This window comes from Microchirus variegatus (assembly GCF_963457635.1).
Source record: "Microchirus variegatus genome assembly, chromosome: 7".
NCBI classification, from domain to species: Eukaryota; Metazoa; Chordata; class Actinopteri; order Pleuronectiformes; family Soleidae; genus Microchirus; species Microchirus variegatus.
The window spans coordinates 11,221,202-11,242,971 of NC_139808.1; the positions used below are offsets into that span (position 1 = coordinate 11,221,202).

The following is a 21,770-nucleotide window of genomic DNA, read 5'->3' on the forward strand; positions in this document are numbered from 1 at the left end:
TGATGTGTATTCTGCCTCTTTTTTTTTTTCTCATTTTGTCTTTGAGATTTGATGATAGTCTGTGCTTGATGATGCATATTCTACACTTGTTGACTTGACTTTCTGTGTCTTTGTTCTGTTTTTGGTCTTGCACTATTTGTTTTTACTTGAATTTCTAGTTTATTGACCCCAATAGAAAGCATCTGAAAAGGGCTATTCCCACTGTTATTGTTGTATACTATTATCAGACGTGGAAAGAGTATTGAAATATTCTACTAGGTAAAAGTACTACTATATATATATATTATATATATATATATATATATTATTATTTTTTTACTTAAGTACAAGTAAAATAAAATGTACTCAAGTTAAAGTAAATAAAAGTAACTTGCTTAAAAGTTAGTTTTTTAACAAGGTTGGGGTTATTTATTTCCTGTGTCGTGCAAAAAGGGACACAAATCTCAAATTTACTGTTTTTCCTGTCCTCATCATTCATTCATCTGTTCATTCACTGGCAAAATTCCCAATTTTAAAAATGTAGTAAATGTAATTCATTACTTTTCCACCTCTGATAATGTATAATAGTATATATATAATACATATAGATAGTACATATTATAATTACTATATAATATAATATTATATGAATAGAAGGTGAAATAAACAGACTTTTTAGACATGGTGATATTACACACTGTAATCAACATTGTCCTCTGTCGCGAGGGACTTCCTCCTCCGTTCGTGGTCCCTGGTGAAAAGAACACCCACCCTAATCACCTCAGCGCGCGCGCACGCAGATGGGCGGGGCAACGTCGAGACGCCAGGCGACGTGTGCGCGCAGCCCTGTGAGCTGGTCTTGGCGCGCACGCGTGTGTGTGTGTGCGTGTGCATGTGTGTGTGGATGTTGTTGTCGGTCTCCATCGTTGCATGGTGTTTGATCTTCAAGTGGAGGAAGCGAGGACTTGCAACATAGGAGAGCGTTCAGCGCCGGCTTCAGCTTCAGCGGGGAAAAAAAACACCAAAAGATCCAGCAGCGAGCGTCACAGCAGGAGACATCATGGGCAAAGTGCAGGGAGGGATGAAATGCGTGAAATATCTGCTCTTCGTTTTCAACTTCATCTTCTGGGTAAGTCCCCCGTGCACGCAACTTGATCACATTTGTGATGTTTATTGTTCTGTGCGTGTGGAAACGTGGTGTGAGTGAGTGTTGTGTGTGTGTGTGTGTGTGTGTGTGTGTGTGTGTGTGTGTGAAATGTTCTGCACACTGCAGCCCAACACTGTCGCTGTCGTTATGGCTTTTGGGATAATTTGACCTGGTTTCTTTATTCACCGGAGAACAGGGGAGTGGTGCTGATATCAGTGTGGTCTCCTCTCAATGTAATTCAATTCAAAGGGCGATTATTTATTGGCATTATGTGGTGAAATATTATTATAAAGAACATAAATAAAGACTATGCACAGTCTGTTTACCTTACATGGTAATTACACTTGAACTGTAAAACAATACAACATACTAGAAAGATAAACATTAAAATGGTCCAAGATGCTGTTGCATGACCCTCTCCCTCTTTCTCATTGTAAATAAATCAGTTATCTTCATTTCCTGGAGGCCCCATTAAACACATCCATCCACCAGTGATAATAAAGAGCCCATCAGTCAGTGTAACAACAGTGATATGATTCATGTGCTGTGTTCACACTGACAGACAGTACAGACAGAGCTGCAGTGTGCTGTGACTTTTCCAACACACCCACTGTTCAGATGCTCTCTCATGATTTTTGGCGTTGTGCTGTGACTTATCCACTGTGGGCTCCCCGGGGACATAAACACACACACAAACACACACCACGATGTTATCAGGCATCACGATACAACGCTCCTACTATATGTTCATTGTGATGAATTTTAGGATCCTCATGAATGGGGGGAGTCATTACAATTGTCCTGTGAGTGAGTTGGGAAAGCTGAGTATAGCCTGCCACCGTACAGTCCTAGTGGTTTATTTTTGAAGCGCCACAAGGAGGAGCCTGCATCTTTCTATTAATTCCAGGACATTATTATTATTATTATTATTTATAATGATGTGATTTGAGAGTTTTCACTTTTGAATGTTCACTGTTTTGGTAACGACAGACATTTCTTTTGGAACATTAGTCCATTGTGTACTGTACATAGTTTGCAGTGGCTTTTCGTCTAACATTAATAGGATTGAACAATTAATCGAAATGATATCGAAATCGCAATACGGCCTACCCTCTTAGAAATAAGGGTTCCAAAAGGGTTCTTCTACAAGGGCTGAGGTTCTACTTGGGACCATTTGCTTCTGCAAAATCCTTTCCTGAAGAAACGGTTTTTCAAGAGTTCTTGGTAACACTAATGGTTCCAGTAAGTACCATTTTGATCCAGAAAACCCTTTAAAACCCCTTTCCGGAATAAAGGGTTTAAAAATGGTTCTTGGTGGAACCCTCCATAATGGTTCCAGGTGGAACCTTTATAAAAAGGTTCTACCTGTGTACTGCAATTTTCAAATGGCAGGAGGCGCGACACACATACTCTTACTCTACAGACTGAAGAGAACATGTTTGTTTCTTACAGATATGCACACATATCAGACAATAGTACTTTAAAATTGTTTTTCAAATGAAATAAAGTAAAAAAAAAAAATCACCATTCTCTCGGATATCGCGAATCATATCGCAATTAGATGATTATTCAAAATCGTTCAGCCTTAAAAACGAATTCACTTAAACAAAAAAGCTTCTGTTCCAACATGAACATGGATGCTGTGGACATTAAACAGTAGTTGTGTTTTTTTTAGATTTCTTCCCACAGAATCACATTTACAAGAATCCAATGAGATCCAAATGCAGACTGAAATGAAGGATTATTGCAAAATGATACAGTATGCGCGGATTTAAGTGGCTGCACTGACTCATTTGCGCTCCGTTAGATGATCGCTTGTGTCACCCAATCGGACAGTGGCGTCTTTGTCTGCAACAATTTTGGGACTGAAAGCAGAGCTGTTGTGGTTGCACAGCTCAGCTGGGTCCATACAGTACGCTGTCATGTTGGGGTTCAAAGCCAAACAAGCAGCCAATGCCAGTGTGAATTACATCACTCAGGCACTGTGAGGCTGGCACAGCCTGTGGCTGAAATGCACCATGGGAGATGGACTGCTGGTACGAGCTTCAGTCATGATACTTGGATGGGCCATACAAAGTGTTCTGTTCAGTTTTCAGCCTTTTATTCTCTCAATGTCGTTTTTCCTGACAGCAGATATCTCCCTCCTTAGACCCGAGCAGATAAACAAAGGGGAACTGGGATCATTTATTCACTGACAAACAGCCAAACCCTAATGAGCAGAGAGGTCCGCCTCTTTGTGGAGTTCTAGCTCCTGATTGGGTGACGCGTTAACAGAAGTTTCTCCTACATTTTTCTGTCAAAAAGCCTGAGACTGATAGATCTGTGATATCGAGCTGATCAAGAAGCATTTTCACATAAATATTTCTTTAAATGTAAATGTTGATCTATATTTAATCTTAGTAGATGCATGAAAAACAGGATTATTACATGGTGTTATTAAAACACATATTCAGTTCTGTTTGAGAGTCTGAAGAAGCCTGAAGATAATGGATTTTCTTTCCTTTTTTTCTTCTTTTTTCTTTGAAAAACCATTAGTCACTCATTACCATTACTGGTTTGCTAAGAATGAACTGGAGAAGGAAAAAAAAAAAACAGCCATTGAGTACCAGTGACCACTTTACTGATGAGACAAAGATGAGAGCGATGCCTGCAGAATCTCAATTAACCGAAGAGTCGAAAAACAAAAACACATGAACCTCAGTTTAACTGCGAGGCGATCGAATCTTAAGCCCAAACGTGGGAACGTTGCACTGCTATTGTGATGATGACATGAGTATTGTTTTTATCATCCCTCAGCTGTCAGGCTTGTTGGTGCTGGCTGTGGGACTTTGGCTCAGGTTTGACCCAGAAATAGTGGAGCTCCTGACAGACGACGGCGCCCCCGACACCTTCTTTATAGGTATGTCACGATTTCTGCAGCTGTCCAATCACACGCCACTCCTCATTTAGTTACGTTACTTATCTTTGACTGAGTAAGTGAAAAAAAACACACGGACCTGTGGTTATAGCATTAAAGGTGCCATATGTAAGAATGTGGCCAAAAACGGTTACTACATTCAAATTCAAAATACCAAGGTCTTTTAGGTTTCGTTTTCTGACGTAACTGGCAACCCGTGGTTGCTCGGCAGCTGAGACTCTACTGACTGCAATGATTGGTAGACGGCGGTAGGTGGCGCCACATGCCAAAACATGATTTCAAAACATAAACATGATTTGCAGTCTGCAAAATATTTCTTTTGATGCAAATATTTTGGCTGTGCTGTTGTTGTTGGTGAGTTCAATATGTTATATGAACATTATTCCTGAGTCTCTGTGACATATTAGGAGGATTTTATGGCCAGTTGCTTTGGATTTATTACATAATGCACCTTTAATATAACCATATTTCAACGTCATAAGGCCCAAGTGCTTGAGTACTACAAGGCTACTCAATCACACGGCCCCGTTAAAGAGGAAAGTGTTTTCCCTTTCAAATCTTGGGACATTTCAGGCAAAAAGCATCAAATGCACCATTACTGTTAGTGCTCTGGTTTTCCTGGGTTGTGGAGAGACTGGTTAATGTATTTATGTACGCAGCCGATCCACCGGAGTTATGCTGATCCATCGATCAGCAACAAATGGTGACAAATGCACTTCGAGCTGATTAATGAAGTTTTGCTGAAATATATTGAAGCCACTTTTGTGCTCAACGTCTCACAGAGATTCTACAACACAGTGGATGATTAAAACATATACAGTCAACAGGACAAACACTCCTCAGTGCGTACTAGTGTAGCTGGACTCAATACAATAGACGCTTCTCTCTCTCGCTCCCTGTGTGTCTCTGTGTGTGTGTGTGTGTGTGTGTGTGTGGCTCTGTCACTCTGTGTAGGAGTAGATAATTATAATGAGGCCTATTCTTGTTACTGGACTTACTTCTATTTAGACCGTGACCTAAAATGGTGTTATTTGACGACTTCATCTCTCTGCTGAGCTTTCATGGAAGTGGCTGCTTCACTCAGGACATGAGTGACAGGTTGACAAGACTCTGACAGGACTCTGACAGGACTCTGTCTACCTTCAGCAACTATCATGCTATCATGCAGTGGGAAAAAGAAAAAGCACCGTGCAAGACACAACTGAACACTCACTGTACAGTACAAGAGCATTAACTCATGTTCTCACTGTTATCTCTTTATGTAAATTATAATGTGAGATACTTTTCAGTTTACATGCAAATATCAACTACCCTGTGCTTGAATATAGCAATAAAACAACAATAATTGCGTATTATATATTGATGTGATGTTAACTGCCTTGAATATTGATCAGGTGTGAAACATGCTTCAAAGATGTATTTCAATATAAAACATAGACTCACGCTATAACTGTATGTTTTGACCAAAATTAAATAGCGGTCACACGTAAATGTGTCTTTTGTCTGCTAAAAATAAAAAAGAAATCTAAAGAAACTGGCCATAAAATCCTCCTAGAGACTCAAGAATAATATTCGTATAACATACTGAACTCACCAACAACAACAGTACAGCCAAAATATTTGCATTTAAAAAAATATTTTTGCAAATCATGTTTTGGCATGTGGCGCCACCTACCGCCATCTACCAATCATTGCAGTCAATAGAGTCTCAGCTGCCGAGCAACCACAGGTTGCCAGTTACGTCAGAAAACGAATCCTAAAAGACCTCTGTATTTTGAATTTGAATGTAGTAACCGTTTTTTGGCCACATTCTTACATATGGCACCTTTGAACAAATTAAAAATGATTTTGCACATTACTGATTGCTTCTACACTCTCTCAGAATAGCAGTGTTTAGGGTCTCTCAGAATAGCAGTGGACTCGGGATGTGGGGAAAATGGATACAGTGAAATATCACGATATTTTGTATAGTGATATTACAACATTAAACATTTGGTGGATTAGCATAAAAAAGTCAATATTTTGTTGATAAATATGATAATATCGTATCTTAAATATAGTGACACATGACACTTTTGTATAGCTCAACATCGCAAACACAACCTGGAAGGGCTTTATAGTTTAGACAGTAGGTGACACACTTAGACCCTCACATCTAGTTAGGAAAAACTCAGATAGAGAAAGATAGAGCAGGAGCATTTCAAAGCTTAATGACAATAATTATCATCACTATTATCTTCATCATCTCACGCAGGGTGTGACGACATGCCACAAGAGTGTGACTGAAAAGACAAAGAAGCGCCCATGAAATTGTGCTGTATACACACAAATACTCCCTCAGTCGGGTCTGATAGTATTGCATGTTAGCAGCATATTACAAATAATCTGATTACATCCTCTATGTGTGTGCGAAGACCAAACAGAGGCAGAATGATAACAATGTGTATTCTTGGCAACAACAGAGTGCAGGAGATGATCGACTACAGCTGATCTGTTTATCTACATACAGAACTGTATGTATGTGATCGATCCTGAGGGCGATCGATGTTTTTTACGGAGGAGCCTGAGCAACAAAAATAAACATTATCCTGAGCAGAATGGCAGATCGCTGCTGTTACCATGCAGCTTTAGCAGGGACACTAAACAGACCGATGCCATAACAAAGACCAAGAGGCAGCATTCCCTAATGGTGATTCACTTTCCATCCTGTCACCTTTGTTGCCCTGTGTTTCCTCCAGTACATTAAAGGCAGTATGCGCAAAATGGAGACGGTGAGAATAAGAGACGTGGACACACATACATGGGCCGGCCGTTATTAACAAGCAGCTTTACAAAGTAGAGAAGTGCACTTGGCAGTCGTCTGCTAGATATCAGTGTGTTTTTTTTTTACTAGGAGGAAGTGATATTAAAGTGATGGAAAACATCACCAGCCACTGTGTGCGCACAGTCTCAGCTGTCACGGCCCATTATATTTTCCTCTCTTTACGCCAGACACCCAGACTTGGAGCAGTGCATCCCTTTCCTCCATTTCCCTTCAGCGTCTTTTACCTCCTCTTTTGTTCAACAGCAGCAAAAACAACAGCTTGCATTCTCCCATGTGGATTAATTAAAAATGCTGCAGTGGTTGATGTCTGTGTCACTGATTAGGCCCTTAGCACGGACCTCAGGGACAGGGCCAGTGTTTAGTTACAGTCTAAAGGGCTCTGTAGTGAGGACTGGGAGCAGGGGAAGCAGACCGAGGTGACGCCATTGAGGCACACGGAGGATAAGAGGATGTGAGGTCTAATTCTGCAGCGATCGAACCCACAACAATTGTATTTGCCTTGTATTTTTTTTCCACCCACACAGATTGTATTTGTTTTCCATCTTTAGAAAACTAATTTATCAGATGAGTAATCTGGAAGTCTTATAGACTTATAGAAAAAAAAGCTGCTAAACACAGTTGTTCAGTGGTATCAGCTGTTGGACTCACTCAACACACATAACTGCTCTCATGTATCTAATGGGGGCACAACTGAAATAACATTTCAGATGAAATCTATTTATTTATAAAGCATATTTCAACACAACCAGGGTCAATGTATTGCAATTAAAGGACACAATGAATGTATTTATTTTTGTTTTATTAGTGCCTTTTAGTTAAGTTGCCTTTATTTTATCAGTCGTTATTACAATAAGTTTAAAATGACACATCAACATAATAAACTGAACAAAGTCTAAAGAGTCTTTTTTAATAAGCTTGACAGAAGTCAATCTAGCTAACCTAGCTAAGCTAGCTAACCTCTGGAATCAAAATAAACGATTCAACCTCAAAGAAATCTTCAAACAAAACATTAATTAAAAAAACAAAAGTGAATTTCCCCTTTTATATGTTATATTATATGTAATGTATGGCCTTGGAAGTCTGTATATCATTAAATGTATACAGAGAGTGAGACGCGGATAAAGCGTGGGAGGAAATTCATAAGGCTTTAGGCTACTATGGAGTTTTCGACCTACACGTCTTCTGGTACTCAAACACAACAACAGTCCTTTGATGAACCGAGCTTCATGGAAGGTGAAGGCGGTTGGGTTATACTGCCATCTTTAGTTGAAACTGTGAACTGCAGTCATTAGATTATTGTCTTTCCCTCTTTTTCAGCCGTGTACATCCTACTTGGTGCAGGAGGCCTGATGATGATTGTTGGGTTCTTCGGTTGCTTCGGGGCTGTGCGTGAGTCCCAGTGTCTTCTTGCATCGGTGAGTTTGAATTCATAGCTGTATTTTGTAACCATCATATAAGAATAATTAAATAGTTTCAGGGAAGTTGAGCATTCTTTGACTGTTATTTCCAGTTATTTGTCAGTACAACCAACAGTATTTAATCAATGTCAACTTGTATGCAACAAGAATGTGCAATATTCGTTTATGGAAATACATCTTGCCTCATTGATCAGTAAATGAAACCATCTCTTATTTCTAATAAAGCCACGCTCATGAAAAATGTTCTGTTCTGCAGTTCTTCGCTTGCCTCGTCATTATCTTTGGTGCAGAGATTGCCGCTGGCGTGTTTGGATTCTTGAACAAGGAGCAGGTACAGAGTGGTTGAACTTTATCAGATGATATCGTGTGTTCAAAGCCACATGTACTGTAATCGATCCATTATTGTCTTTTCTCACTCACAGATTGTTGAGGAGGTGCAGAAGTTTTATAGCAGCTCCATTGCCGACGTGACCAGTTCCAGCAACTCTACCATCGCAGACATTTACCACAGAACCGTGAGTGAAATGTGGACGTGATGTTCAGTAACCTGCATCATACACAGCAGTTTTATATATATGTTATATTTTCCATTTGTTTGTCCTTCCGTGCCATTCTTTGAACTTGATATCTCAAAAAGCATTTTTCAGGGGAGGTAAACAAACTCTTTTATTCACTTACAGCTGAACTGCTGTGGAGGTTCCACATCAGACGTGTCCAATGACATGTGTGCAGACTTCCCACCGGAAACCCAGGTAAACCCTTATAGTTTCTGTAACACCTTAGGCCCACATGGTGGCAGTATAGGCCCCCCTTTACAATGTAGCACTCAGACTCAGTCAGCAGGATTGCTGCGTTCTGTGGTATCTACAATAATGCGTGTGAATGTTTTTCGGTTCCTTCTGCAGGACTGCCTCTCTGCAATAACAGACTTCCTCAATGAAAAGCTGCATATCATTGGATACACCGGGATTGGGATCGCGGGCGTCATGGTGAGAGTCTGACAAAAACATGTGTGTCACAGAAATGAAGTGATGAGCTTACTGGTTTTTCCACGGTGTGTGATTTCAGGTCATAGGAATGATCTTCAGTATGGTGTTGTGTTGTGCCATCAGGAACAGCAGGGAGGTTATATAGCTGGTGAGTTGACCGCTAACCTCCTCCCCCCCCACCACACACACACACACGCACACCTTAAAGCCCATAAACCAGACTACATCAAGAATCATAATCAACCAATCAGAGGGGTGTCAACCAGACTGAACCCCCCCCCCCACCCCTGAATTGAAAGCAAAAGTTCAGAAGCTACCTTCAGATTACTAGGTACAATCAAATCTCATTCATTTCAGATCAGATTTGATGGTTCACATTCATGAATACAAGTGTCTTGCATCGTCAGATATGACGGCGTCCATTTTTTGACCCACCCCCCTAAAGAGGAAATCCTCGAAGAATGGAAGCTATCACAACATTGGATTTTTGCAGTGCTTCTGTGGTGTAGTGGGAAAACGCAGCATGTATTCTGACATAACCACATATGGTATATCTGATGTACGACCACACGCTGAAGTGACACATATCTGATCAGAAAATCAGATTTTCTGTGTCCACACAGCCCTGAAAAATCCCTGGTAATCTGGTAATCTGAACGTATCCCAACAATCCCCTTGTCCTATCTAATTTATACCCTCTCTCGTGTCTTGACTTCCTGAATCAGACGTCAACGTTTCATGGTTTGTGTGTCGACACAAAATTACAAATCTTTCGACAGCAGTCACGTGGTCACAGGATTGCTGTAGCTGTGGACTAATACACTCAGTCATTTTTGGGGTGACGCCCTCTTAACTCAGGGCCCCAGATAATCGCCTTCATTGTTGTAATTTACCACAGCGGATCGTCATCGGCACACCTTCTTGACTCCACCAGCACTGAAATGCTGATTTGTTTCTCTCCGTTCTTTTTCCATAACACATGCTCCACTTTTGGCACGACTCTGTGACATTCCCTGGTTATAGCATCCTTTTGTTCCACTGCCAGGCGCTGCTGCACTGCAGCCACACCATGATACACAAGGCCTTCTTTGACACAGGAATGTTGTGACTGAGGAGTATTTGCTGTAAATATGGACTCCTGCTCTTAACTTTATTTATTCTGTGCCCTCTTCTGTATGCATCTCTATGTAACGTGAAGGCCGCACGTCTTCAAACTCTGTGTGCTTAAATGTTTTGAGGACAACCTTTGCAGATTGACTTTCCATTTTGTGCCTATTTAGTCACACGTACGAGCCTCCAGCTACTGAACTATTTGTCTCCCTTTGCGTGCCCTGTACATAAAAACTGTGCTTGCTCCCTGTCACCAATCTAAAGTATTGCTACTTTGAAGCACAATAGTGGAAGTTTAGATATGATATCAACCCAAAGGGTTAGGGAGGTCTGATGATAAACTGTACATTTTCAACTTAAAGTAAAAGGTAATGAGTTAACACCTCCTCCCAAGCTCCTCTAGATCACGCGTGAACTGTAACGGTGAGCTTAGTTTGCATTTTGTGTGGATTTGAATCTTGTTGGTGTGCCAATAAGATGTGAATTTTAGAGTAACATTGCTTATGTCATACTGTTTAACATAATAATAATAATAAAAAAACAAACGTGGGTGCTTTTACTGATGTGTTTGGCTGTTTTCTGTCTCCTGCCTTTGACGTTTCTCCCACACATATGGCTTTGCAGAGCAGCGCAGCTCTGGGATGCAAATTTTCACACACACACACACATGGGTTAGCGCAGCTATTCTTCTGAAAATGCACTGATTTATGTTAATTTGGAGGGTTAGGGTTAAGGTGCACCCTTGGTAAACTGCTGCAGAAATAATACACAACTTCTTGTATGGACATCCTGTGTTTATAGGTCACATCTTCAGGCTTTACAAAATTATTGTTTTTTTGTCTTCTTATATTGTTGAGTCAAAATTAGGATTCATTTGATATCACTTAGTAGCGATATTTGTGCTAAGTTCATAAAATAGACTTTTTTTTTTCTTTAATTTCTGTTCCTAAAAACAAAAGCAAACACCAAGCGAACTTTGAACTGTGACAAAACTTTCAAATTTCACAAATTCAATCAGACCACTGGGTGGGGCTGTTGCACCATGTGGCTGTGCATTCTCATTTGTTTTATCAGCAAGGAACCCCTGCAAGTTAAAAAATATATATATAAACCTTGGAATCATTTCACAATAAACTTCTTGGCTAGAACGTAATCTATGATCTATTCAGACCATTATTGTCGGATTCAGCTGAAAACGTGGTCTGCAGTTGAAAGTAACAGCCACTACGAAGGAGGTATATGAACGTATACCTCTAAATAAATGTACTTAATTTGTTTTTATCTCGTGACTGATCAGTGTATATAGAATACTAAACAACCACAGGAAAGGGATTCTTCTGTAACCATGACACTGTAAAAGATAATTTATTTTAATGCGGCTAAACTATAATAGACATACAATAATACATAGTTTACACAGTATATAAGCCTACATAGTTATGGTGTTAATCCATTCAGTCAATGATTCATGAACACAGAATGAGTACATTGCAAATTTTAATGAATATATATTTATATGGACAGAATGTACAAAAAGCCATCAACCACAGTCATTTCTCACATGATTATTATAATAATGCTTAACCAAAAGCATTGTTTAATCACAGATAAATGCCCAATAAAAGGCATAAACAAAAAAACTACTGGTGGTGGGTTGTCAGTCGCATGTTTAAATCTACACTGATGGTAAGTGAACAAACATAACATAGATAATAAATGATGTGCATGTATGCATCAAGTTTTTGCAGATGTTAAGATACAAAGATCAAGTATTCAACAGGACACTGTTCATGGTTTTGACAAACCGTATGGTCCCACATCACATGGAAGGTTCATGCTCAGTCATATCAAACAGGTAAACAAGGCATTGCTGTAAATGCAAAGAAAAAAGGATAAAAATAATAACAGATCCATTTGCAAGGCCTCACTGAGTCTGTAATCAGAAGCATTTGACCAAATGCATAGGTTATGTAACATGAGACGGCAATAGAAAAACATACAAAACTAACACGGCAAACTTTTATATTTAACAAATTCAACCAACACATACAACATAATATGCGATGGAGGAAAACACATAAACATGTACAGCTCTTTGATGAAGTGAGCTTCCCCTCCCCTCACAGAGGGAAACTAAACGGGACAGTCTCAGGACAAAGAAAGAATAATACTGCGACTCTCAGTCCCTCATCACAGTCAGGCTAACAGCAAACATTGGCCACAGCCTATTGAAAAGGTTGTTAAAATAAATTTAAGTGCAACATAGCATCGGACCATACACAAGATGAAATTTGAGGGCCTAACACCTTTTTGACTTTGTCAAATAGGATTATGTGTGGGTTTTTTTTGTTTAATTTGCTATGATTTGGTGGTTTTAAGCTGCCACTTGTTCAGTCCTCTGAATCCAGAAGGTCCTATGCATAGCTAGTAAACCATTATGGTTTGTTTATGCTGACAGGAGGCTCAGAGGAGAGTTGTCCAGGATATATTCTCCAACTCCAACAAAGTACATAACCTGAGCAATTCCAAAGAGAGGAGCGATAACCAGAGCCCGGCATCCTGCACCTTTTAGGAATGCAGACGGTCCCTCCTTCTGCATGATTTTACTGCAGACACAGAAGACATGGTTTCTTAACACACAGCATTTTCATGTAACATATGTCATGTTATGTAATCACGACTTAGGTCTTACCTTACGCAATCCACAACACCCTTGTATGCCTCTTCACTGGCGCCTTTGTTCAGAGACTGAAGTCTTGTCTTCACCACTGGGGGAAAAAAAAAAAGATAAAACAGATATTTAGATCAGGTTTAAGCAAACAAGAGATTCTACTAAGCCTGAGAAATGTGAAACTCACCATCACAAGGGTTAACAGCCACTGCCGCAATAGATCCTGCTCCACAGCCAGCGAGGAAAGCCCAATAGAATGGCGAGGACTCCTTGGGGCTTGGTTTGCCCAACCGATTCAGGTTAGCAAACAAAGGGAAGTAAACAATGGAAAAGGGAACATCTCTGAAAGAAATGAAAAAAAGAGTTGTTTCAGCCTGGAACCCAGACCCTGAGTAACTGGTCTCACAAGTTAGCAATCGCTTCCTTGTCTTTACCTCATCAGTGTTGCCCCAAGTCCCTTGTAGAGCCCCTGGATACCCTTGGTTTGAAGCAGTTCCTTAGCGATCTGCGTGGCTGACACGGCTCGTGGTGGAGCGGACACCACCGTGCCAGAGTTATAGGAGCGGCTGAGCATCGTGTTGGTGCTCGTCACAAGCTTTGTGGAAGACATAATGACTGGTTTTTGGTGCTGGGCCGCTTTGAGCAAAGAAAAAAAAACCAACATACATTAATATAAAGAGTGATAGTGGGGTCGGGGTTGGCTGCGAGCCGAGTAACTCGTCTTGTGTTTACTGTTTATTTCTTATATTAAGAAATAAGGCTTATAGTCCACTCACCAAGCCTGCCTGCATCTTGTAGCTGTATCTTGAGCATTTCCATGGGAGTTGTGACAATGACCTGACACATGCCTGCACCACAACCAGCCATCATCTCTTTGAACACTGTCAGTCCCTTTCTGTTACATTGAAGAGAAATACTTAGTCAAACAAATTCAGACTTTCATTGTACTTTCATTAAACCATTTTGCAATTTGCCTTTACTCACCCGTTATTCGCAAGGTGATGGCGAAAGAAGTCATTAGCAGCAAGCTTTATTGCTTTCTCTGGGGTAACCAGTGTCAAATTTACGGCTGCGCCTAGAAAAAACAAATGCACAGTTAGCACTGGTGTCACAATCTTGAGTTCTATTTAGCACATGCACCAAAAAAAACACTCCTGGTCAAAGTCATTACATCAGAATAATTATTCCATTATACAGCTGATTAACACACATAAACAATATAAGCTCAATTTACAGTAGCTTCTATTACAAAAGATGTGACAGCAAAATCTCAAAGACATCACATTTTTTAAATTTCAGAGGGAAAAATGAGAAACAAGCAAAAGACAAGAGACGAGGAAGGAAATGGGACAAAGCAAACATCACATGAATGAAGTGTAGAAAGTCAGTTTGTAACAAGGCTGACTTTATGTGGAGAAAACATTTAGGGAGATGTGACTACAGAAAGTCTAAGTGAACTGGTTAATGTAAATAAAAGATGACAGAAATGCTGAGATGTTAGTGGAAGGACAGAAATAATCCAGGACTATACACTGTGTGAAGAGGCTTTGGAAAAGCTTAAAAAGATTGACCAAAGCCTTTCAAGTGCACAATCAATAATAATAATGAAGGATTTGTCATGAATGTGACAGGACAGTGAAGAGACAACAAAGGGGTTATTGACAAGGAGTCAAGTTACAGGACAAATAGATGGCAAAACAACAACATGTGCCTATAGTTTTAAATGAACAATATTGTAAGAACCATTTAATGATTTGCCTCCAGCGTGGCTGCGCCTTATCGGCTAGCCTTCAATATCCCAGGGGACCGAAGTCTGCAATATGAAAAACACAGATGCAAACAAACAGCATTCCTCACAAAAACAGAGGCCAAGAAAAAAAACAAGGTCTCCAGTTTCCTCATATAAAACTAGGTCTACAAGATATGAATTGTGTGTTTCTTCATTAAATCAATAAACTCATCATTCAAACAGTTTTCCTACCGACTGCATGTATGCTACATTACAAAGTTTACAAACCCACTTTGTATGAGAACAGCTTTTAGCTTTTCCTTCTCATAATCAACTCACAGTCATACAGTAGTCGATGCAATTAAAGGAACCCACCATGCACTTAATACAGACTGTATCCAAACCCACAATGTATTAAGATCGTGTGTACCCTTTAGTATATATACGTTTCATCCTCATCTATGTGTTCTAGTCTCCTGGTTGTGCATAAATCAAACATGTACAAATCTTACCTCTGTACATGCCAAAGTAGCCTTCCGATCGAACTGTCTTGACAAGGCAGTCCATCCTATGGAACAAGAGAGAAAACTTTACTGACAAGCATCATATTGTATAAATTAAAAATAATTCACGGCAGATATTCTGTATTTCACAAAAATTGAGGTTGAGCTATTGAGCCTGTTCTATGGGAATGCAGGTCCTAAACTGTTAAAGAGAGCAGTACATTTCCACTCTCCAAATGCTGTTTTAGGAATGAGGGGCCACCTCACTGGAAAGGAATGATAGGGGTGAATAGCCGCCATTGACCAATGGAGGAATGACTCAAATGCATTCTATGGCCCAGCAAGTTTGTTTTGGGATTAGCAAGAGCGATGACAGACGTCACAGGGGCATAGTAGATTTGTCAGAGAGAATTGTCATCGTGGCCGTCACTAAATATACTCACATGCTCTTGTAGACTTGATGACCTTGTCTCTGGTTCTGCAACCTGGTCTTTGCCAAGTCAATGGGGAAGACACAGGTAACACCAACAATGCCAGCAATACCTCCATTAATGAGCTTGGCTGGGAGACTGAAAGGAAACAAAACAGAAATTTAAAGTGTTAATATAATTATTAAATGTAAAATTATTGAACATCAAACAACATAAAAAAGTTTTAAGTCTTAAGAGCCCACTAATCTATTCAGTATTTATCGCTCTTACAAACCTACACATATTCAGTCGCAGCTTTAACTTTAGTGTGCTAAAAACAAGGGTATAAGACTTACCTGATCTGCTGCTGAGACATGATGACTTTGAAATAAGTGATGATACGAGAAGAAGTAGAAGCGAAGTAGATATGTTCAGAGTTCTTCAGTGGAACACAGATGTGTAGAGTCCTAGACAGAGATAACAGTGAGCATCCGTTACTCGGAATAAACTGGAAGATTGCAGAGCAGGTTTTAAGTAGATACAGGCCACGCCCACACTGCGCAGGCTCTGCTCAGAGTCACGGGACCGTGATGCTGCAGCTCTATTTCTGTAATACGAGTAGTAGTGCAGCGAGAGTGTGTGTCCTGGCTCACATACCGGAAACACCATATATGGGCAGGGCCGCCTTTTTTCCCCACTTCCTTTTTTCTTTTTTTAAGTTTTACAATTTGGGCCCCCCAATGTTTACGGTTTTAAAATAATCGCCGTCAGTGCCATTCAAGTAAACAAATGCTTCGCTTCCTCTGATAAGTGCAGATCAAGTACTTGCATAACAGATGCATCGAGTATGTTACGTTGTACTGAATTAAAACGTTAGAAAAACTTTTTTTTTTCCTTAACAAAATATTTCAGAACAAACATTTTGTTTAATCACACGCGATAACCAAGCCAAACCAGAGTGATTCAATTATTTACATAATTTTGTGCTTGTCACTGCATGACATTACGAAAAAGGCTTCCGACAATTTTTTTTTTTTTTTTAAATGCACGAGAATTTATCCACACGTGTGTTTTTCAGACAGTTGTTGAAAATAACACGGTTAAAAATAATAATAATAGAATAAGCTGCACGCAGCCTTTAGATAAAACGTTTAACGTTTGGTGCATAACGGTTGATGAGGTTAGCAAGGCCGCATGAGTACAGAAGCCCATTCAGTGGAAAAACCGCTGTCAAAACCGAACAAGCACGCAGTCGAGAGGAAATTTTCCATGTTAAAAACTATCACATAAACATAAACTATGTATTAAAAGCTTTAGACTCACCGAAAATATTGTCTTTGTGAGTGAAAGTCGTTCCGCTCTCGGGTTGTGAGTAACTACAGCAGCACGGTTCAGAGGCACAGCAGAGAGGTAGGAAATTTCCACTGAGTTTAAGCCGGTGGGCGGGGCGAAACACGCCCAACTCCACAATTCCGACGAGTCACAACCAATCATGTTTTATCTCCTGTGTATACGATGCTTTCATTGGCTACGTTTGACATACGCTCTGTTTCATTGGAGAACGCGTGTGTCAGTCAAACTGATCCGCCAATCATACATCAGCAAAGAGAGACGGCGAACGGTGTAACATGATAGGCACCTTTGTCTTCTTCTTCTTGAGTATTTTATCTTAAGTCTACGAACACCAGTGCTTAAGTAGATACGGATAAATTAGGTTTTATATTCAGTGACATCATTGGTGCCACTTTGGGCTCTGGGCTAAGATCATAGTACTGAAATTCATTCTGGAATGTTCCGGGCTTCACCAGTAAAATGACACAATTCTATTGTCCTCTGTTGTCTGACTACAGACGATGTTAAATCATTTTTCTAACCCAGTGGTGGAAAGAAACATGAGATCACACACACACAGCTGGAGACACAATGTTTCCTTACAGTAGCCTATAGAAAAAGTATTAAATAATAAATAAATAAATAAATAATAAATAAAGCAATAGTCTTCTATCTTAGTTGGCAGTTATTGCAGCAGTTTCTTATTCCAGAGAAGCATCACACTCCTACTCTTTATTAACATTAGGAGATACAGTGCAACAAGTTCCAACATGAGGGAGACTGACAAATGGCTGTTACTCACAGTCATTGTAAAGCTGCAGATTTACAGTATTACAGGGTATATTTGCACAATTTTATTGCGAGGGTGGTTTTATCCGACCCTTTTAACTATGAAGGCGATTGACAGATTGTATAGAAAACATGCCATGAAGTTGATTCTCATTGACCTAGTTCCTGATGTGGTGAGCTACTTTTCCCATGAAATTTGGCTTCATGGCTTCAAGTCAAAAGATTGTGTAACATCTTTCCTTTTTTTTTTTAGATAGGGGAGGTGAAGTGCTGCTGAGAGATGAGGGTGTAACCTGCTACAACATAGGATTGTATAGTTGCTATAGCAGTATGCATATGGACGATTTGTCCTATATAGCTGTAGAAATGTAGGTGTGTGTTTGTGCACAATGGCAAGAGGGGAACTTGTTTGCATTAGAACTGCACAATTAGACATGCCAAATTTGTATTTGTTTGTTTGAGGCAGAAATAAGTGACATTTAGTTTGGTTGTCTGATTGCTGGTAGACATGAGTGAAACACGTCGAACAAATGAGTGAAAGTGGTTGCAGTCGAATTAGCATCTGAACTGCAGGTGTGGCAAGGAATGTCATTAGTTTTGCAGGGTTGATGTGTATTGTGTTGTATTCTAGTCTTATGACATGGTTCTTATGATGTATGTATTATATACTCTAACATGGTCTATTTTAGACAATGACATTTACACCCTACATGTTTTAGGACTAGCAGACTTGTTTCCAGCTGCTGAAATACATTTGCTCACTAGTGTAAGAAGTGGACAGGACAGAGAATGATGGGATTTTTCATTGGAATTTTTGTCAAAGGCGTGTTTTTTGACTCATTTTCTCTGCAAAGGAGTCATTGAAGTTCACACACCCCCATTATTTTACAAGAGTATGAACAAGAACCAAACAATATATGAGATCTATAAATAAAATATTTAAACAGCTGACTGCAATGCTGACAAGCACTCTGTCAGGTTGCCATACAGGTTGCTTCCTCTAGGCTACGGAGCATGTCAGCATTCTTTTGGTTTCCATCCATATTTCACTCGGATATTATCCAGTTTCAGTCAAGCCTTCAAGGGTTGATGTAATTATCTTTTCTTTTTGAAGATTTGTGTGTCTTGTCTAAATGGAGATGGAGTTTTTCCTTCTTCCCATTTGGCTGATGAAAGTGACCTTTCTGAACTCTACTTGTCTCTAAATACCTTTGTTATATTCTGATCAGTTATGTTCATAAGCTCAGAATTCTAACCAAGAAAATAATTACTTTTAAAGAAGATGATCTACATTCTGAATATACATACATACAAACAGAATGTTAATTTAACTGTATTATGAATGGATATGATGCAAGAACAAATTCTATTTCATTTTTCAGGCAAACTAGCAGGTTTCCACCCCGACGGACTCCGCCCCCACCCTCCTTTGATCCTATGTAGGTTACTGTGGCAACCATGGTAGAGGCCTAAAGACTTGTTTGCAAGAATAGCACACAGTCTCTATTCTTTTTTCTTTTTTTTTTGTCATTGTGCCACCTACTGGTAACAGGAAGTACACCTTCAGTAACAAACAGTTTTATGTATGAATTCCGGGTGTTAGGGCCTGTTTGATTTGTCATAATAACATCTTAGAAAACAAATGAAGAAGAAAGCATGTGACATATTCCCATGATGGACTTATTCAACATTCTTCCACTCTAAGCGACGGAGCTATTTATAATCTGCAGCTGTCCTTCCAAATTCCCTTTATCAATGGGAAAATCCCACAAACTAATCTTGAGATTATGAAAAATTATTCCGCTGTGACTATTTTATTTGAGGTTGGTGTTACCCTCTGACTCCTCTGTGTGTATGTGTGTCATGACACGTTTTGGGTTCAACACTGAGAACAGTGAAAAGCCATTTCATGAGCGGTGTTGTGAAAACAATCATGTGATTTCCAGGATGACTCCGGAGGCAAATATAGTTTTCCCAAGGTGACAGTGTGGAGCGTCACAGTCACGCGTTTGTTATGCGTTTAAACACAGAAAGCTACCACAGTCCAGCAGTTGACGTGTTTGAATGAAGCACAGCGTAGTCAGGGAGCTATTTAGAGAGACTTCACCTTTAATTGTACACACAAACACGCACACACTAGGGCACATTGTCATTGTGATGTATCAGAAACACACACCAGGGGGAATCCTGTTTGTAAACTGAGAACAGCACGGACATGTTGGCCAACAAACGAACAATACAATGTGTAACAGTACAGACATATTCATAACAAATGAAGGAAAGGTTGAGAACAAAAGAAAACAGGTCAGAAAGGCGTCATGTAGTTGCTCTGACCAGGATATGGGTAGATACGTGTGACTGGTTTGCTGCACCTCACTCTGTCCGTGCTGGTTCTGTGTGTGCACTCGTCACTGTCAGTCCTGCAGGCCCCACAGTGGCAGCTGAGAGCCACGGGGTAGGTGAAGACAGGGTTAGAGTCCATGGGACAGCCTGGCAGTATGGCGGTGCGGTATTCCACCTTGTCATAGGTGCAGCCTCTCTGGATAGGGAAGCGGATGCCCTTCATGTTGCTGTCCTGCAAGTCACACACAAACACAGGAGACTTGTCCCGAACTCATTTCTTTCTGAGCTTTATTTCAGATACAGCAGTGCAACAGTTGTTTGAGACCAATTATCGATGCCGATATCGGCATCTGCCTTTTTTGAAAAACCGACGGCCGATAAGAGATCAATCAATTTATGTATTTCTTTGTTTTACAAACAACAAAACAAAGATGTCGATTGTCTAAAATAAAAAATAAAAAACCTTTAGCATGTTGCAAATCTGAAAAGCTGTGTAATAAACATATGTTTAAAGGCATTTAAATGTTAAAATTAAGTGTTGTACATCTTATATTCAAGATTAGTTAACATTTTTGGATATTTTGGAGATAACAGGGGTAAGAAGGAAGAATATGTAAACAATAGCAGTAAACTCTCAGATGGACTATTCTCACAGCCAAATCTCATGAGACCAACAGGGTTTTCTTAAACCAAGCTCTATGCCAAACTGAGAGTGAGTCAAAAAGATGTGAATCATACACTGCGTTTACTAAAAACAACAGCACAAGTAATTTCAGGGGCCCTGGTCTGGTATTCTTCTTACCCTTGAGTAGCAAAATCCCATGCAGATGGTCGTGTTGATGGCCACACAATAGTCGCACTCTGGCTTCTCCACGTACAGAGTGAAGTCTGTGGGTAAACACATGGGAACTGTTGGGCTGAAGAGCAGGAAAAGGAGCCAGCAGTTAAATACAGCAGTCTCCATGATGAGTCCAACCCGATTTTGGACCTGCATGGAATATACGAGACAAAGAGAAGATAACAGCAATGATACGATTTTAAATGAAAATTGTAGATAGGGTATTGCTTGTTCTGCAAGTGATGGTCACCTAAACGAGCACTGTGGTCTGCAGCCCTGATGATGCTCTGAGTCTGACCATCCCTGCTCCACAGACATTATATAATCCCCATGATCATATCTTGCACTTATCATCTATCTGTGACCAACAGGAAGAGCTAAACCTTCCTTCCATTATGTAAAATGACATGAATTAATGATTTCGTTCAGGGACAAAGTCCAAAACATCAAGAAGAATGACGCAACGGATTCTGCAGCTACTGTGTACCCGATTGTGTCTGAAGCTGCCGCCGCTAGATGTCACAAAGCACCAAAAGGTGTTGTCTCTGCTTGGGGGGGGAGTGAATTTTATGAAGAACAAGTTACAGTTTAACCTGGAATTTACTCCCTTTCAGAAAAAAACCCTAATCTAGCCTCAATTTGAATAAAAATTAACTTCTTTAAAGACAACATGTGCATGTTGACACAAGGACGCAGCAGTCAGCATGTCCTCAAACTAAGACACATGCACGGAAAGGGATGATCACGTCTTTTCTCACGGTAAGTAAAAGA

General features: G+C 40.0%; 3 protein-coding genes across 4 annotated transcripts; 1 reads left to right on the forward strand and 2 right to left on the reverse strand.

Annotated features, from left to right (window-relative positions):
- The first annotated feature begins 990 nt into the window (after positions 1–990).
- Positions 991–10,881, forward strand: LOC310930132 (tetraspanin-2-like). Of its 2 annotated transcripts, none has more exons than XM_083893058.1 (9): positions 991–1,108; positions 3,923–4,025; positions 8,185–8,282; positions 8,542–8,616; positions 8,708–8,800; positions 8,966–9,037; positions 9,191–9,274; positions 9,354–9,422; positions 10,173–10,881. In XM_083893058.1, the coding sequence occupies exons 1-8, from the start codon at positions 1,040–1,042 to the stop codon at positions 9,417–9,419; spliced, it is 660 nt and encodes a 219-aa protein (XP_083749184.1). In that variant the 5' UTR covers positions 991–1,039; the 3' UTR covers positions 9,420–9,422; positions 10,173–10,881. The 2 variants fall into 2 exon arrangements, with proteins under 2 accessions (XP_083749184.1, XP_083749185.1); XM_083893059.1 differs by having other exon boundaries at positions 10,298–10,881.
- A 1,023-nt stretch (positions 10,882–11,904) lies between these two features.
- slc25a55a (solute carrier family 25 member 55a) lies at positions 11,905–17,095 on the reverse strand. The gene is made up of 10 exons (XM_083892501.1): positions 17,021–17,095; positions 16,054–16,164; positions 15,731–15,856; positions 15,297–15,352; positions 14,040–14,130; positions 13,832–13,950; positions 13,490–13,691; positions 13,243–13,397; positions 13,077–13,152; positions 11,905–12,990 (listed from the first exon to the last, which is right to left on the reverse strand). Exons 2-10 carry the CDS (start codon positions 16,071–16,073, stop codon positions 12,831–12,833), a joined length of 1,005 nt encoding a protein of 334 aa, XP_083748627.1. The 5' UTR covers positions 16,074–16,164; positions 17,021–17,095; the 3' UTR covers positions 11,905–12,830.
- A 3,028-nt stretch (positions 17,096–20,123) lies between these two features.
- tshba (thyroid stimulating hormone subunit beta a) lies at positions 20,124–21,125 on the reverse strand (the record flags this gene model as incomplete). Its single annotated transcript, XM_083892737.1, has 2 exons — positions 20,124–20,393; positions 20,964–21,125. 2 exons carry the CDS (start codon positions 21,123–21,125, stop codon positions 20,124–20,126), a joined length of 432 nt encoding a protein of 143 aa, XP_083748863.1.
- Between the last annotated feature and the right edge of the window lie 645 nt (positions 21,126–21,770).